We start from the raw sequence: 19270 nt of genomic DNA on the forward strand, positions 1-19270 counted from the left end.
TTGCCTGGTTCCAGTTCAAAAATGTTTAGGGTTGAAATTTATGTTTTGTTTATCAACAATTGTTTTACAGGCAAGTCTCAAAATCTTTTGTGTTTGTTCCGGCAATCATGACCTTGTTCATGGAGTCATTTTGCAAAGTCATGGTTGTGCTTGATTATCTCCACTGTCAAGAACTCGTAACCATAAATGATTAATGGGCAAATGACATGATTAATTCTCGCTAATTTAGATGTTTTCAAGTCGTTTTGTGTTTACTATTTAATCGACGAAGTGGTCGATTCATTTTCCTGTTTGAACTTGCATGTTTCCTCACTGTTATTGAAAGAATGATGAGTTAGCTGTTTCACTATTACTGATGTTCTAGAATGCCGACACCACCCATTTGTCAGTAGCTTTACGTAGTCTGGTGACTGCAGCACTTGACATTGAGTTCATGTTGAGGAACCTCATGGCATCTTACCTGTAGGTGCTATTTCTGCTTATTCTTCTTTGCTTCACTACTGTTGCAAATTTTCCGGATAACCAGTTGTGGTCCATTACAATCGGTTCCATAATTTAGTATTTGCCATCAATCATTGGACTTGTAATTAACTCCTTGGGCTTATACAAAGTAATCCAGAAAACAGTGCACTGGGTGACTATTATGTGTATTGTAGAATGCTTCGTTTCACATGCGGCTTCAGACAGCAAGTACCATTAACATCTACTAATGAAGTGGAGTATTGTTAGTACTTATTAGGTTTTTTTTGGAGATCTCTGCCATTATAGAACAATGGTTAAGGTTAAAAGGGAGGCAGGATTGGCACTTTTGATTGTTCCGGCGATGTCTCTCGGTATTCCAGCTTCGGCAGCGGTAGCAACTTCTATTGTCGAGGTTGAACGGAACCCCCCAGACTCTAGACTCGGCTACATGATACTATTGCAATAGTTTAGATTTTCTTGCTGTCTTTACCTACTTTATGTTTACTTTGAGTATTTTCATAACCCAATACTTAGTGCGCACATGTGAGGAATTGTATGCGAATGAGGTATGTGAACAGTTTCATTAGTTTGGAGAAAAGGGTATTATATTACAGCTCGGCCTCAGACAAGTTGCATGTTTCTCGCAATCTGGAAGGTCCAATGTACTAATATCCTTTATGTAGAAGCCAGAACTGAAGAGGTTCAACAAACTCTTGTACGGATGTGAGTAAACACATTAAGAGAATTGTACCTATGCTGCGAAATTTATTACTTGCAAGAGTTCTGGAACTGATATTGTTAGTGTGTGTTTGTGTGCAATTCTCGATGTTAGTACGTTTGTTTTCTGGCGTTGTATCAGTTGCCGCTTCTCTCTACATTGTGGCTGTCCCAGTTTATGGTGTTTAGTTGACCACTCTTTGTCACATGTCAACCGGGAGTCGCACCGCTTTTATTCCTTACAGATTGACAAGTGTGAATGCTCTGCACACTTTTATGTTTTAAGTCGGTCACTGTGGGTTCATTGGATTTAGAGGCATTATGGAATCTCAGGGAAGTTGTCCTTTCAGATATCTTGCTATGCAGCTTACATTCAGGATTTGGTGTTGAGCCTCTGAAACCCGTTGGTATGTTCTACATTGAGGTTATCTTTGTAACAGTTCACCTCTTGCTTGCAATGCAAATTCAGAAGGTTAGATGTCTTGTGAGAATTGCTTGAAAGATAGACGTGAGAGCAAGGGTCTATCACCAAGCTCACCTGCTTGCATACTATTCCAGTGTAGGCTGTTACGAAATGTTTGCAGCGGAAGGGTGAGCAGCAGAGTCTGGTCCTCCATTGTATCTCTTGAGAAGCAACGGACTGCATGCTGCATGGAGCTGGATGCTACTCTACTAGCAGTGATCTCAGTGAAGTTGCATAGACACCAACTGTTTTTCCTATTCGATGTGGTGCACAGTTGGTATGTGTTCTCTTCGAAACCACGATTGGTGAACATGATGCAATGACTAGATCGGATGTGCGCTACATGGTGTGTTTTAAGTGATTCTGTTCATTTCTCCAATTCTGCATGGAAAAGGTTTTTTAGCTCTTCTGATTTGAGCCTGGCTTGGCCGAAGTTTGTTCTGCCCTCCAACAAAATATGTTCATTTCAACGGCGGCATTATTTTCTGTGACAAGAAACATGGCTTCAACAAGGATTGTGTTACGGAGGTGACGTCTAATTTTACTCACATGGTATGATACGCAAACACGCTGTTTCTTCTACGGTTTGATTCCGTCAGAGACAAAATCCTCTTAACTTCCACACGATATATTATCCATCGACACCAGGCAATAGATTAAAGATCGTCTCTGACAATCTAGGCACCCAACACCAAAAACACGATAATACCTGGAACTTACCTAAACGCAAAACGAATGCGTACATCACTACTTCACTACTAGAAAGAGACTATTTGGTGTAAAAGTAGGCTATGCAGACAACTTGTTCCTCCTGAGGACGGAAACGGAGACGCTACACAACAATTAATTCGGATGCTTTGCAAATAGCCACATCCAAAACCTAGGGCAAATTGTTCCGAAAGAGAAAGGCCATGAGGAGTACTAATGTTGTTAATTATCACGAATATGGAAAACATGAAGCCTAAAAACGTTTCAAGGAAACAGCAACTGTAACCAAACAAGCACATAAAATGCAGTCTCAAAGTTACAACCAGCAGGAAAACGTCGAAAGAAAATCCTCCGCAGCACAATTCAGTAAGGGTCGGATAAAATAGCGGAGTGCGGAATGCTGAGAAGAATCGCAAACAACTCAACTAATCTCGACAATGAAACTAAACAGCCTCTTCAAGAACAGCAAATCCTGCTACACAGATCCCTACACCCCTGGGTGCCACAAATCCCAATTAAACGTGACAAAAAGGTGGGCTATGGGGAAGAAACGGTCATAAAGATAGGCCACTAAGGGAAAGAGCTCGTCCAAGTCGCCGACGCTGTCCAATCCCCACTCACCTCTGCAGACCCCTATTACCGCCACTGCCAAATGTCGAGTCTAGGTTGAATAACCTATGTAATCCGAAGCTTTTTTCTCCAAGTTGCAGAAGGGTTATGGCCTGCAAAAAAACCTCGTCACGTCTAAGCAACATGGGTCTAGAGGAGGAAGACCGCAAATAGTGATGGCAGATCTCAGGTCGCATATTGTGGGCATCCTTGAGTGCGGGGTCCAACCTCAGCGAGCCGTCATTGACTGTGATGCAGTGTTTTAGTATGGCATGTGAGCCGCTTTTTTATGTAATGCAGAAATTTCCCTTTTATATTAACAATATTGAAAAGAAATCCTGGATCCTTGAAGAGTAGCCCTGGTTCCTGTTGTAGTGCACTGATGCGGACCGACGCCATAGCCAGCATGATCAAGCACAGGCTCCATGTAACCCTTGCCATCTATTTTCATGGCCGGGAGAGAGAGCGAGTAGTGCTTGTTGACAAGTGCACGAGTTTTTTGTTGAAGGAGTTGACGTGTTTTTGAGATTTGTGGACGTTTGTGGAGGTTTTCGGGTGATGACAAGGGTAAGCGTTTGTTAGGGGGTGGGTTCTCTTAATTTCTACTGTTTCAAGAGCTTGTTTTAGTGGCAAGGGAGTGCGGATAGCTGTGGAACAACTGTAGTGCACTGCGTTGGTTAAGTTCAGCGCTCGCTGTTGTTTGAAACGTTTAGCCTGCGGAAGACAGGAGCTTAGGTTTCGTTTGAGATGATTTGGGTAATTGGCTCTTACGATCGGAGGGCTTGTTTCAATGGAGGTATTGGATGTCTTTCCTGCCAACTGCGTAGCGCTACGCTAGGTGTCGGGCTTTTGCAATAAGATCGTTCGAGATTCTCGATTTTTGTCTCATGGATTTCTTTACTGGAATTAACTAACGCTGCGTAGACGAGTGCAGATGGTTGTGGAGGGTTACCAGAGTAAAGGAGAGAGGTAGAAGCGTCATTGAGGCCATCATTTTTCTATTTTGCCCTGCTGCCTGTGTTGTCGTCGGAAACCTGGATCGGGTTTTGGTTGCGGAGGGTATCTGGCTTCTTAGGAAGCACAAGAGTATTGTCCGCCTTAGGGGTTTCATCTTGAATTCCTTGAAGGTTCCGCTTCGTTATCTCCAGCAGATTGTATAACTTGAATTTTCCTTAAGAAGGATCGGAAGGGCTAATGCTAATACATGCTTGAAAACATTTCTTGGGTTGCTTCACCTAGAATTTTTTTTCGAGGTCCAGGAAGAGGGGAGTTGACAAGAGTGGCTGCTTCTTCTCTGCATTAGGAAATTCTCGCTTCTTTTGAGTCTGTGAAGTTTTGTTTTGTTTTGTTTTTTTGTTTTTTTTAAATTTTTTTACAGCTAACACTCTGTTCACAGCCACAGTTCTGATGGCGTCCGTCTAGTACATTTATGCTGTTCATTCCCCATGCATTGTGAATTTATAGTTTTTTAGGTTCGTAGTGTAATTTCAACCCCTATTCCGACCACCTTCTCTGGTCATGGCTTTTTATTGCATTCTCCAGTTCAGTGTGTGGTGTTGAAGGTATCTTTTTGGGCGATTTCAATAGGTTTTGAGCTGAAAAGAATGTGTGTTACAGAGAATTTGTGCTCCTCGTGAATGATAGTTTCATATCATCTCTCTCTCTCTCTCCCTCCGACTGAACGGATTGTTGCAACATTGCAGAGTGGTTGCGTATTGAATTTGTCTGAAGCAAGTTTATTCTTCTTTATTTCAGGATGTAATCTGGACCATTATACTGGAAGGATACAGCTACTGATGCCTCTATCGAAACGTTAGAACACCTTAGGTGGAAAATTGTGCTCTTGAAATGCTGACTGTAATCGATAGTCATGGAAGATGAAGAAAGTGGTAGTTTATCTTTTAATTCAAGTGATGGAGGGTCAAGGAGCTGGTCGCCGAGTCCATCTCACAAGACTAATCAGCACGTATCCAACCGGGAAGGTTTGCATTTCCTTCCTTTAAATCCTTGGCCTATTGGTAAGGTTCTTTCCTTCCTTGCGCCTGCCTTAATTGTCACACAAGTAGGGAAGGGCTATACCATTTCCGTGAAAGTTTTACTCAAATAATCTTCACCCAATTACAGAAGATTTTTTCTACAGCAGATAACATTATATATGAAGAAGTGCGACGATGTTCCCCAAAAGTATGGCTATAGTTTTACTACTGGAAGTATTTGGCGTAGTCGATGGACCTTACGGATTCATGTAGGATTCCTGATTTTCGTGAAACTTGGCTCAGAGCATGAACTGTTTTTGACTCTTGATACATCCATAGACATACCGCAAGATTGCTGCGCACTAAGAAATGGCTAATGTGGCGCAGTAGGCTATGGTGGAATGAAAGCAAAACCGCTTCTAAGTAATGAATTCTATTCACGACAATTTTCTCGACAACAACAGGAGGAATCAGATGAGGTTTTTGAAGAACAGTCGGATGAAGAGAGAGATGAGCTTGAAGTGCAGCGGCAAGGGCAAGAGTATGCAGGTGGGGATGGAGAAGAGGATGCCTTAGAGAGCGACTACGATGGAGATTGTTTAGAAACACAATTATTGGAGCAGTATAATGCTGCTTACTACACTAAGATTGATCATGAAGAGAAACTTCGATGCAGAGGGGCATTGAATTTGTCGCATTCTGCTGGTGATAACTCACAAAGGTTGAGTGTCGGGCAGATCAACTATGAGGAAACTCAGTTGCTTGAGGAATATGACGTAAGGCACCATGTCAATGTGGAGTATGAGAGGTGCAAGCCGATGCACCTGCCTCTTAATGTGGTGGCTCACGGTGATTACACAAAAGGTATGGAGTTTATGTCTTGTGTCTGAGCCCGTGTCTCTGAGGTGAAGTCCATCTTGATACTAGTAGCATTGTATTTACAACATAAATACTAGTTGAATATCTTCTTAAATTATTGTAAATGATCAACTCTTGGTGAGATTTTCCTTGCGGTATTACCAATCACTTCCGCCCGTGTTTCTTATATTCGTTTCATATAAACATTTCTGTATTAGAGATCTCATTTTTATCTCCGATTTCTGTTTATAAGTTATCTAAGCTTCCGCGTTCTTGAAGTGACTCGTTGAGATTTAAGAATCTTGTAATTTTTCACTTAGACTTCCACATAAGGCAATAGTACTAATGTAAAAGCAATATTTTGCAAGTTATTGATGCGTACAGACACATTTATTTTACTTCAATTGACAAATATATGTAACTGAAATGTGTAGGTTTGAAAAACTTGCAGCATGATGGAGTTGGATTATATGCTGGTACCGCGGACGAGGCAGAACCAACCGAGGTTATCGATTCAGATGCGAGTACGGAAGATGAAGGCACCATCTCCACGCGGGGTAAGGCACTGAAATATTATTTAAAGTTATCGACGTGATTCATTATCTTATTATGGTAAAGAGGTCCTGTAAAACCCATAATGATCTTCCCCTACTGAGCTAATTTTTCGTTCACGGATGAATTGATAATCTTAAATCAGAGCGCGGTTTGACCAGATGCGATTGTTTTCAGTTTAGAAAAGTAAAGATTATGTACGTTATGGTTAGAAACAGTAACAACCCCGTTTACAGAAGTTTTGTTAGGTCTGCATATTCATCCTTGTTCAAGTGTACTTTGAAAATCATTTGGTTCTTTGCTTTGTCTTGTTAGACAAGCAGGAAGCGCCGCGCAAACAGAAACCAAGTTCAGAATTTCGTCAAGCACGGATGTGTGGATTTGAAATGGACCTCAATGTCAGACTCGAGGAGGACACAGATTGCGAGTATTATGGAAAACCGAGGAATTCTGACTCCCAACTGGTTGCACACACTGAGACACAATTGGTTGATGATTTTCACGGTTGGCAAGGTAACACCCAGTTAGTCTCGGCAATTGGAAAGGAGTTGCTTGATAACATTTGTAGCATTTCAATTAAGGTTGCGCCCACTGATTCCGAGGACATGCCCTGTGAAGCAAAAGATGCTTTTGAATCCAAAAGCTGCGAACCCTTTATGCCAGTAAGCACTGGAAGTATGCAGATTTTGATGCAATGTGCAGGACTTAAAACACCCTCTTCCTCTCGTCTGGAGTTACCGAGTATCACTACTGAGAGTAAGGTATTAGCAGCTCCATCAGTATCTGAGGCTTCAGAAAGTTCACCTTTCCAAAACAGTACTGGCACAGTTCGTGCCGAGTCTATGCGAATGGCAGCTGTAGAGCCCTTGCAATGGCTTCCCAAAGTGAAACCCGATGATTATAATTTTCCAAACTCTGAAGCCATCCAATCATTCAGGAACAGAAGGGAGGCTAGCAAGTGTATTAACAAGATAGAGCTCCCTTCAAATGAGCCAGAGTGGATGCGAGATTATGCAGGTAGAGGAGACCTACTAATGCAAAATAATTGGGATCAAAGAAAAAGTGCTCTGGGGTCAAGCTCTAGAGTATCTGTACCAGATCCGTTTGTTTCTAAGGACAGCAAGGCTACCAATATGCTCACCAGTGGGGAAGGGCAGATGACAGAACAGGATGATGTTGGTAAACAGGCCTGTTTTTCTGGCATCAGTTCTCTCTTTAGATCCTCTAAGACTCAAAGTGCGAATTATGACACTAAAAGTAATTTTGGATGCGAGAACAGTGGTTCGCAAATTCCATTGCAGCGTCGAATCTCATTTGGGCCAAGGTTATTATCTCCGACAGGCAGCATGAACTATTTGGACTCTGTGGTACTTCTCTTGTCTACCTTCAAGTGTATATCAGTTGCTTTATAGTTTTGATTCGTAGGAATTGGTTTAATTTTATCTTGAACCTAATCACAAATTTTTAAAATTACGAATGTGTCCCTAAAATAATTGTGATTTGCGTTAGCGAACATATCAAATCAAGTGATCTCCTCAAACTATCCACATGGAGCAGCCGCATATCCTAGTTGTCCGTGATGCATTATTCAAGAAGTTCTCATGCGCACATTACAGTTGTAGGAATGATCCTTCCTGAGAAGATCTTACTCTCCACTCTCATTTACTTTTCCAATTCCAGGAACCAGGCGAAGCGGTACAAGCTGAAGCATTGGATATTGTGGACAAGTTTGTGTGGTTAAACACTGCTGATGCATCTCAAGCATCACCTCCAAGAAAATATAAGAAGTCCTCCATTTTTCCACTAGCTTCCTCCACCTTTACGAACCCGGCTTTGCAAGTATTTGAATTTGAGGATTCTATAGTTGCACAGCGTCCACAAACACTCGGTAATTTGAGCCTTATTAAGGAAATTCAAGCTGGGTGGAAAAAGAAAGCAGAGCAGGATCATCTTGAATCAATAGCAAGGAAAGGCAAAGAAAAGGAGACTGATTTGTTACCTGAAGGGCAAAGGTTGAGTAAGCTCCTAACAGATAATGATCGCGAGAAAATCAATGATCCAAAAATGCTGTTTCATGCGGCTAGCACAAAGCGTGTGTCGGGAAGTCTACCACAGGATAAGGATGAAGCAAGTCTCGACGCTGCAATAACGAAGAGTTCTGCAACACTCTCTATTGCCAAAGAGAAGGAGAGGACGAAAGGAAAATCAATTGAACCTGTAGAAGTCGCTGACGATGGTCTTCTGAATGTTGTGGTTAATGGGATGCAGAAGTTTTCTAACACTGGAGTATTGAGGTCCGATGAAGTAATGGAGCATGATGGAGACTATGAAGATAAAGAAAAAAAAGTTCTTGATAGAGCAGAAATTTTGACCAGGAGGAGGTCGGAGGGCAGGAACAGGCGTGAGCACATTCGCGTTCCAGGTTCGTGGGGGATGCTAGCCTGCCAACTATTTCGCATGATCTACTTGTTATGCCGTTCCCCCTTTTTATTTGAGATTGGGACATTTAGTTTTGCTGAGTGGCACTGAGCATCTCAAGGACGTTGATTTTTCGATGATAAGTTTCAATTTTTTCACGATCGGCGAGAGCCCAAACCAATGTTTTATAAGACCAATGGATTTAAGCAAACGCATCAAGTCAACCCATTCGTAATATGTTGCATCTGACAGAGCACGTTGGTGTGATGGTAATTGCTGTCTTAGTTTGCAGTAATTTAATGCAGAAGTGACCAGCTTAACGGGCACACAAGGAATTTTGAATAATTTAATTGGTACGTACAAATGAAGATGTCTTCGTGATGCAGAGGCAGTACTCCTTTCAGGAAATTATCTTTCACCCAAGGGAAAATTGTACACGGATTGTAAAATGGAAAAAGATACGTCTGCAGCTAGAAAAAGGAGAAGTGTGAATATCATGCTTGGGGCGCGAAGTGCCAAGAAAGTAAAGTCTACGTTTGAAGAAAATGTTGATGATCAAGATGATGCCAATGAGAATATGGATAACATTTCAAGTCCTGCATGCAGTGGAGCTGATCCAATGGTATGTGAAGCAATGTTTGTTGAATTCTTGTCTGCGCAAGTTTGTATTTCGTACACCTGTGATATAGGTTTTTGATGGTTTCTCGGATGATTGGCTGTTTTGCAGTTTGTCGTCGCTGAAAAACCCTCGAGTGGGCGACGAAAGCAGATAACCCCTCAAGACGCAGAAAATGATAAGGATGGAGAGAGTGCACTTGTGGAACCAGAAATGCCTCAAAAGAGGAAACGAAGGAAGTTATCAGAAGCCTCGAACCTCTTGATTGGGACTGATGACATGGGTGTTATTCGTGGTGAGGAAGGGGTCAAGACTCAAAGCCTAAGACAATTGCGCAGAAGACCCAATGTTGACAACCGCACGGAGTCCATTTCAATTGCACTGGTCCAGAAGAAGTTGCGGAGTGCTAGAAGAAGTTCCAGAGGAGGCCAGGGAGCACCTATAACCACGTTAATAGATGATGGAAACGATATGGATAAAGAAGTCGAACAGGATGCAAGTGCTGGTACATGTTCTGGATCTTTTCAACGCGATAGCAATAATGACGAGCTGGAGGTGAATGACGGTAGTAGCCCAGATCATCTGGAAGAGACTTCGGATCAGAGAGCTAGTCATATGGACGAACCATTTGAGGATTATGATGTTGGTCGTATGAAGTTGAAACGGACCAAAAGTATTGCAGATGTGTCTAGACCCTCTACACCAGTACTGCAGCCGGCATCCTTTCCCCTGGTCACTGGAAGAAGAGGACGGGGTGCAGCTTTGAAACCTGAAATTGTTGAATATGGAGTCATGCAGTGCTCCAATCCATCATTTGTGGTACCCGCAGCAACTAGGGGGACACGCATGAGGACAGTACGCAGGAGACGAGCTCCTCAAATGCCAACATTGGCACCAGAGAAAGCTTCCGAGTTTGTTCAAGAGGAAAGTGCTTCTGTAAGTACAGAAGGGAGTTTGCGAACTCGATGGGTGAAAAATGTTTCAGTGTTGTTTAGTCATGGGTTGTCGGAAGTCACCCTGAAGAAACAACGAAAGGTTTGTACCATTATCCTGCAGATACACTTACTGCCTTTCTTATTTTTACTCAGTTCATTTTGACTTTCTTATCCTGGGTAACTTATCTCTCTTTATGGATGGCACGCGAGTAACCCGAAATTTGAAATAGTGTTCCTTTTTTTGGCACAGATTGTCGAAAAGCTGGATGGAAAAGTCACAAGAAAGGCTGCTGATTGTACCCATTTTGTAGCAGATAAGTTTGTGAGAACCGGTAACATGCTCGAAGCCATGGCAGGAGGAAAGTTCGTAGTCACATTTGCATGGTTGGAAAGCTGCCGGATAGCAAACTGTTTCATTGAGGAGAGGAACTTCATTCTGCAAGATGAAAGGAAGGAGAGGGAGTTGGGTTTCTCAATGCGTGCCACAATTTTGGCTGCTCAACAAAAGTCTTTATTGCAGGGAGTCAGAGTTTTGTTGACCCCTAATATCAACCCAGCGCCTCAAGTTCTAACTTCCATAGTTCATGCTGCTGGTGGTCAAGTAAGAAATTACCTCGTTTATGATTGTTTGCGTTATTTTTTCCCCCCTATTTTTCAGTGCCACCGTTTCGATTTGTTAGATAGATGTAGTTATCCTTCTTGGGAAGGAATAAAAGTTACGGAGTCAGGAAGAATGAACAAGGAAGAAAACAAGACGTTCACCATTTTCCCCACAATCCAAACTTCACTATCGGTAGCAGTTAACCACTTTTTTAATGTTAAAGTTACATTTTTCGGCTTATAACTTTAAGTATCGTTTTTATTGATGCTAACCAGTCTGGCCCAACATAAGGAGTGGAGGGTGGTTTACAAAGAATTTTGTTTTCTCGACTTGCAGGTCGTGGAGGAGTACAAAGGCCCTGCACCACCAGATTCTCAGAATGAAGGCTTCTGCATTGTTCTAGCAAATGAGGACGACATGGACAGCTGTGCCCCATTACTTGAGCAAGGTTCCCATCTTCCACCTCAGAAGAATAATTTTAATTTTCTGCCTTGAGATTTTAGCAACTAGATCAGTAACATTTGTCCGTCAGTCCAGCTGTTTTATTTGATATCTTGTCAGCGGGCACTAACATCTTAGGTTTTACCATCGATGTGATTGTAGCTTTCAAGCTTTGATGAATTTTTTGAAGGCATGATTTGGTCTTTTTACTTCCTGATACAATGACCTGATTTCGTTCCTGCTCGCATGCAGGAGCCAAAGTGTACAAACCAGAGCTTATTCTGAGTGGGATCATCTCTCATCATCTGGAGTTTTCGAAGTATCCTTTCTTCAATAAACATTTACTTTGAGAAGCTTGTTAAAAATTCATTTTTTCCAGCCAGGTCTGACCAGAATTGGTATTGGTTTTAAGCTAGAGCTTGGTATACATGTCTTTTTGGGCTGGTGACGCTAACCTTTGTCCTTAGACCTCATTTTCTGCTTGTTCCTTTTTATCACTGATGGTTGACACAATGGTGCCTAAAACTGAAGCTCACCATCAATATGTGAATTCTTGTTTTCATGTGTTTCTTGACAAACTAGCAGACATTTACTTTTTGAGAACTATCGGGGTGGAAGGCATTGAGATGCTGCGTTGCAGCAGACCTGAAGATGGAAATCTGTTGTGCATAAAATATTCGAGCTTGTATATTGGATTTGGATAGCCTAGCGGGTATGGTGAGTTTGCCAAAATATTCACGCAAAACTTTCATGATTTTTTTGTCCACTTGAAGGATTGTATTATATTCATATTCTGCTGTCAGGTACTTGTAGGTGGTTTCTGTTCGATCAAGCACATCATGTATGTCTAGCTTGTGAGTTGAAAACTTGTACAATGATTGATTGCCAAACAAGTTCTAAAAGGCATTTGGTCAGGCGTTGTCGCCATGCGCTGCGACTTCCGGGCTGATTTCCAGAAACAAACCCATTAGAGTCTCTTTGCAGCTTTTGTTTTGTATTGGTAGTAAGTCCTCTAAGCTTGGTGCTCTTCTTCCTCATTTTCCATCTTCGTAGTAGGTGAATCTAGATGAGTGTTCAGTGATTGTTGTTAACTTTTCGCGATTGCTGAGGGTTCTCATTGCTGATACACGAACTCGACCATTAAGTGCAAATTAAGCATTGCATGTGTCGCAGCTTTCTGGTTGAGGGTTGTGCAGTCCTGTTGGTGGTTGGAAGATGTTTGAGTTTGCTGAATTTTATTTCTGCTGCGGCCAACCTTCATTTAGATATGCTGTTCAATAACACGATATATGATTGGATGAATATTTTTGTAAGATTCCCAATTTGGCTGGAATTCTAGCAATTTCTGCAGCGCTAATCGTATCTTCACATCTTGAGGAATATACAGACCATGTGCAATATAAAGCTCTGTCTCCACACAAAAATGGTGCTCAAAGCATCTTGTATTTAAAATACACCATCACATCAACAATTCTCGCTTACCACATTAGTAATTTTCCGAAGTGTTCCTTTCTTACCGCCTGCACACACCTCCCCCTTCATCCTCCTATAACCCAACTTCAGCTGCACAATACCTACCAATTTGCCTGCTTATTATCATGTCAACCACAGTCCCGTGTGACCTGCCGTCCCTGATGAATCATTTGATTAAAGTGCTCAGATTGTTTGGAACGGTTCAGCCGGAGCACATGCTCATGCAGGTAACCTTGGTGAAGTTTGTTCTCAGTTGATCAACTGTTTCGTTCCTGACTTCTTCAGTAACTTCAGTGCAACCAGGACAAAGTTCAGGAATGAGTTCGGTGAAGTACCATGTGGGGCAGAATCTGGAGACTGCAGCAGTATAATTTTGAGATTGGCTGCAAGGCTGGTTGCAATAGATTTCCCACGCTCAACACACTGCTGCCGGGATGTAAGGGCACAGCTTATGCAACCTGATGCAGAACAATCAATCAATTTTGTGATCAGAATTAGAATGAAGTTAAGGAATTTTCACATGCATTATAAATTGGGAGATTTTTTTAATTATTTAGTGTTGGCATGTATGTATGTTTGTGTATATATATATATATATATATATATATAGATATCTATATATATGTTTGTGTGTGTGTGTGTGTGTGTGAAAGTGTGTTTATATACACACATAAGTTTTTGATAAGTTTTAAAATTTTTATAATGGATATTTTATGAAAAAAATACAAATTTTATTGCAAATTTTAAAATTCACAAGTTTTTTTGTTTTGTTTTGTTTTGTTTTTTTAAAAAATAAAATGATTTTGTTGAACAAATAAATTATACATAAGTTAAATAAAATCATTTTTATATACTACAACTTGATTGATCTATTTACAAATAGGGAATGGTTGAAGTCTATGGTAATCTAACTTGTCATAAAGATAAATAGTCTTGATATTACAATGAAATAACCATACTTTATTGCCAATGTGGAATTGAAGATTTTCTTACAATAGGCATCTGTATTGATCTTATGTTGTTCTTGAGCTTTTTTTAACTATCTTTACTCAGGCAAATAATTTGCTAAATCTTTTGTCATAAGATTATCTACTTTTGAAAAGTCAAAAGTATCAAATCATGGATGATATTTATAGTTGATATGGAAGGATGATTGTTAAGTAAAAAAATATACTATATTATTGTATGAAAACTTTGCTAAATGCAACAAAGTTGTCCAATCATCTTGATAATAGTTGATAGTGTATCTTAAATATTACTCTAATATTTGAATTATTTATTTTGTTTGTCCAAAAATTTGAGGATGGAAAGCCAAAGATATTTTTATATCCACCTTCAATATCTTAAAAAGAATTTTTCAAAACCTTAATAAAAATTAGGTCCTTCTATAGATATTTTATTTTTTAGTAATCTATGATAGCAATAAATATTGTCAAATTTTTTTAGTTATTTCTTCACTTGTAATAGAGTTTGTACATAGTATACAATGTATCATCTTACTGAGATAATCTACTATCACAAATATAGAGTCATAAGTACTTGAAATTGAAAGATTTGTGATAAAATCCATAAAAATTAAGTCCTTAGTTGTTTAGGTATATATAATAGTTGAAGAAGTTGATAAGATCAATGATAAGGAGTTTTTGACCTAAAAAAAATATCATATGATTGTATAAAGTCTTTAACTGCCTTCCACATTTGAGGCCATCAATTTTTTTTCAAGATTAATTCTAAGATCTTCTTATATTCTAAATGTCTTATAATTTTTTTATGATGAGTTTAAAGAATAAATAATTATGCTATATCTTCTTGAATATATGAGCTTCTTTCAAAATAAAATAGATTATTGTTGAATTTAGACTTAAAAGTATCATATTTTTTATTTTATTTTATTTTATTTTTTTAATATCATAAAAAAATATCTAAAAATAAACTTAATTAAATTTTATTAAAAAATATTATATTAATAATTAATATTGACTTTTAAAAAAAATATTTTTTATTGATTAAAAAATATAATTTCTTTTTTTGGCACAAATTAAGAACATCTAAAAAAGACATCTAACAAATCTTATTTTCTTAGTCAAAAAATGAGCTTGAATTCAAATCTTAACAAGAACATGGTCCAACATGCTAAACAACAATTCAAAATATATCTTGACATAAAGTACTTGAAATTATTATGATCTATATAAATAGTCATTGGATTAGAAGCGCCTTTTAAATAATAATGCCCATCTTAAAATGAATCAATAACTACAAGTTTTTTATTGTGGATTTTGTAATTGAACTTAAATGCTATTTTTTTTTAATTGAAAAGCTATTGAATGAAGTTTGTTATTTGCTTCTATTTGTGATAATACCACATTTAAGATAAAGTTTAATGTGTGTGTTTTTTTTTTTTTTTAAAAATGTCTTGAAAAAATTAATACAATATAAGATTGATATAGAAGTAAAAATTATCTTTGGAGCTTTAAATGTTGCTTTAATTTCTTTATTATTTTCAAGTTTTTTTTTATATTTTACATATTTAAGTGGGACTGCAACTTGAAAAAATTCTTTAATAAATATTCTATAAAAATTTGCAAACCTTAAAAAATACTGAACAACTTGTATTAATCTTAAAAAATTCCAATCTATGATAATTTGTACTTTTATAGGATCCATCATAAGGAAATCATTTATGATAATATATCCTAAGAAGTCAACTTGAATTGTGTGAAATACATGCTTCTCTATCTTGACATATAGTCCTATATTTTTAAGTAATATAAAAAAAATATAAAATTTATGTTTTTTTATATTTCTAAAGTAGATTAAAATATTATCTACATAAGAAATAATAAAATTATTTAAAAAAATTCAAAAAATAAAAATTTCAATACATTCTTGTGTTACTTGAAAAGACTAAGAAATCACTCAAAAATAATAATATATTGAATTAGAATGGCTATTGCCAAAGGCAAGAAGACTAGAAAGCCTTGAAAAAAGATTAAGGACTAAAAAGACATTGATAAGAGTGAAGAAGGCTTCACTTTTGCCTCTATATATACTATCTAACAAAGAGCTATATAGCAATGTTTTATAGGACTTTGAATATGTGTTGAATTTGTAAGTCTTATATCTTAATTTTTAAGATAATTTTTTTATATGTATGCTATATAATTAGCTTGTTCCACAAGCTATCAAGTGGTGGTTAATTTGTTGACTAAGTTTCTAACTTACCAATAAATTATAAACATGTGTAAAATCAACCTCATCAATGAAACTTTTAAGAAGATTTTTTAGAATTTATTATAAAATAAATCTATTTTTATCTATTTCTACCTAATCATATAGATAATTATTGGAATAAATATGTATGTCTGTGGAGTTACCTCTCCTTCTAGGGACGAGTTCTATAAGGAATAGTCATCATCTTTCATAAATCTTGTTATTCTTTATCTTGGTTTTGATAGATGATGAAAAGTCTCAACCTTCTTTGTTGTATTTGTAAGATTCTTTGTTGGCTTCTATGTGCATTCATTAATATCATATCTATACTAATAAATAAGATATTTTAATCTATTTTAATGTTTCCTTAAATCTAAGACTTCTTCGACCTTAAACTCTTGATTATTATTCGTTTCTATAGGAGGAGGTGGCATTTGTCTTCTTCTTAAGATATTCACTGTCTTATATGGCTCAAGAAGAGACATGTTGTCGTATGGCATGATTTTCTATTTAAGAATATATTAGGTACCTAACTATAGAAAGTTGAGTTTTAACTTATTGGTCAAGGTCCAATAAATAATTTATTCCTATTATAGAAGATAAATAAATATAGCAATAAAGAAAAATATTGTAATGATAAAAATCTTTTATATTTAAAAATATTTATATAAAAGGCTTTTTAAAGCATCTTAAAATATCCTAACATCCTTTGCTATACCAAATAATAAATAATTATTTTTTGATAAATTTGGTTTTAAATAAGGTTAAAAAAACTCCATAATCTTTTTACAAAAATCTATCTTTATGCTATAATTTTGCCATAGCTCTATATCTCTACCTTTAACATATATTTAAAGTCTTGGCTCCCAAAAATCCCTTTACTTTGTGTAAAATATACAAATTGTAGCAAAACTCATTTAAAATATATTTCTCCAACAATAATTTTTATCTCCAAACTTAAAAAACTCATATCTTTTGATCCAATTATTCATTTTTTTTCAAATTTTTAAATAGTATAGATTTTATCTTAAGCTTTATCATTAAAAAAATTATAAATCTACTATAAAAAATTTGATATCTTAGAAATCCTAGCAGGTACTTTAAATCCTAATTTATAAGCACTTAAGTATTATTTTCTTCATATCTCAAAAACCTAAAATCCAAATGCCATAAAATTTGTGTATAAAATTTAGTAACATGATAATACATATTCTTAAAAATTTTTAGCCAAAATCTTGTCAAATTACTCAAGATATAGCTCAAAATACAACCATTAATAAATAAGATGACTTACAACCCTTAGATTGCAAGTGCTAAGTCAAAGAAATGAATTGAAAGAAAATGCATAAATTTGTAAAATTTCTATAAAAAAAAAAATAGAAATAAAAAATTATGTATATTAAAAAAAATAATTAGAATGGCTATTGCAAAAAGACAACAAAACTAAAGACTCTTAAATCTAGACTAAAAGCAAGAAAGGAATTGACAAGAATGAAGAAGACTTTACTCTTGCCTCTATATATACTATCTAATTAGGATCTATGTGGCAATATTTTATAGGACCTTCAAAAATGTATTGATGTTTTATGACATGTATCTTGACTTGTAAGGTAAATTTTATTGAAGAAAGAGAAGTTAGAAGCTGCAATACTTAGCATTAGTAAGGTTGTACACAAAGTGAAGTGTGGAATAAGATGACTCTCACTTCCAACACTCTTTACTTATAGCTAGAGTTTACATTGATTATAGTTGAATTTAATTATTTTCATCTTTTTTATTTCATCTATCTAAATCCTACATTCTTCTTAATCTAGCTGCTACCAAAAAACCTTAGCTGCTATCATACTAATATCTTTTAATCGTTTTTTATCTTTTGATTATTAGCAACTTATTATGGTTTAACTCTATGAAGTGGCAACTATATAAGATCTTGCTTATCTTCAATAAGTTTTCTATATGAGTGCCATATAATTAGCTTGTTCTCCAAGCTATCAACACATTTGGCATGTGGTTAGTTTGTTGACAAAGTTTCTAACCTATCAATCAACTACAAACACATCTAAAGTGAAAACAACATCTAAGAAGCTTCTAAAAAGCTTTTCTAGAAGATATTAGGAAATAATATTTTTACTTATTTCTACCTATTTATATTAACTAAATAAAAATTATAATAGATATATATCCATGAGATGCTAATTTCAACTTCTTATATTTCTTTCATCCTAATTTAGAATTCATCAAGCATATTGAAGAAAGAAAAGTTAAAAACTACAACACTTGACATCAATAAGATTGTACACAAAGTGAAGTATAGAATAAGATAACTTTCACTTCTAATACTCTTTATTTATAGCTAAAATTTACATCTATTATAGTTGAACTTCATCTACTATTATTTTCATCCTTCTTTCCTATATCCAATTAAATCCTAGATTCTTCTTAATGTAGCTACCACCATAGTAACATCTTTTAATTCTTTGTTATCTTTTGACTATTAACAACCTATTATGGTTTAATTCTATATAATAGCAACTATGTAAGATCTTGCTAATCTTTAACACTCGCACTTTGCTAATTATTAAAAGCCTAATGCCTCTATCAATTTGTGGTGTTTATCTTTTATCCATGCTTTTATAAATAAATAAAAAAGTATGTATTTTGTAGTATAATACTTCATATCAATTATTCCATCTTTGATTTTTTTTTTTTTTTTTTTTTTTTTTTTTTTTTTTTATATATATGAAATAATATTGAATATCAATATACTAAGTCCTTAAATAGTGCTTTGGATTTTTGGCAAATGCAAGATAACTTTGATTGTCACACATTATTGGAGTTGCTTCCAATTCCATTACTTCAATATCTTCTAAAAGTTATCTCATTCAACATGCTTCTATTGTACAATATACTCAACCTCCATAATTGATCTTACAATAGTAGGTTGTCTCTTGCAATTCTATGAAATGGCTTCCATTCCAATAAAGAACACATATTCCGATGTGGATCTTCTATCATTTGCATCTCCAACCCAATTTGCATCATAATAACTTTACAAATCAATGTTCTTACTACCAAGGCACAATTTGAAGTTCTTTATATCTTTCAAGTACCTCAATATCTTATTTACCGCTATTCAATGCAAAGGTCCTATCTTAGACATGTGTTGCTTCACAAAAATCATACTAAATACAAGATCCACTCTTGTGGCGACCATTGCATGCATAAGTG

General features: G+C 36.5%; 1 protein-coding gene across 9 annotated transcripts; it reads left to right on the forward strand.

Annotated features, from left to right (window-relative positions):
- Positions 1-3050: 3050 nt before the first annotated feature.
- Positions 3051-12145, forward strand: LOC112284278 (uncharacterized). 9 transcript variants are annotated; one of them, XM_024523953.3, is made up of 12 exons: positions 3051-3526; positions 4715-4977; positions 5323-5799; positions 6228-6350; positions 6661-7712; positions 8026-8767; positions 9150-9385; positions 9491-10414; positions 10565-10915; positions 11252-11363; positions 11609-11675; positions 11942-12145. In XM_024523953.3, exons 2-12 carry the CDS (start codon positions 4830-4832, stop codon positions 11979-11981), a joined length of 4272 nt encoding a protein of 1423 aa, XP_024379721.1. In that variant the 5' UTR covers positions 3051-3526; positions 4715-4829; the 3' UTR covers positions 11982-12145. The 9 variants fall into 9 exon arrangements, with proteins under 9 accessions (XP_024379721.1, XP_024379724.1, XP_024379728.1 ...); XM_024523956.3 differs by having other exon boundaries at positions 3078-3149; XM_024523960.3 differs by having other exon boundaries at positions 3087-3526; positions 4715-4941.
- Positions 12146-19270: the final 7125 nt, after the last annotated feature.

Source organism: Physcomitrium patens, chromosome 7, assembly GCF_059467195.1.
Source record: "Physcomitrium patens ecotype Gransden chromosome 7, ASM5946719v1, whole genome shotgun sequence".
NCBI classification, from domain to species: Eukaryota; Viridiplantae; Streptophyta; class Bryopsida; order Funariales; family Funariaceae; genus Physcomitrium; species Physcomitrium patens.

What these genes read in the sequence shown, in the direction of transcription:
- LOC112284278 (XM_024523953.3), top strand. Translation starts at nt 4,830, where the DNA reads ATGGAAGATGAAGAAAGTGGTAGTTTATCTTTTAATTCAAGTGATGGA. An exon ending in GCAGTGGAGCTGATCCAATG is followed by an intron (nt 9,386 to 9,490) that starts GTATGTGAAGCA and finishes GCTGTTTTGCAG; the next exon opens with TTTGTCGTCGCTGAAAAACC. An exon ending in TTCATGCTGCTGGTGGTCAA is followed by an intron (nt 10,916 to 11,251) that starts GTAAGAAATTAC and finishes CTCGACTTGCAG; the next exon opens with GTCGTGGAGGAGTACAAAGG.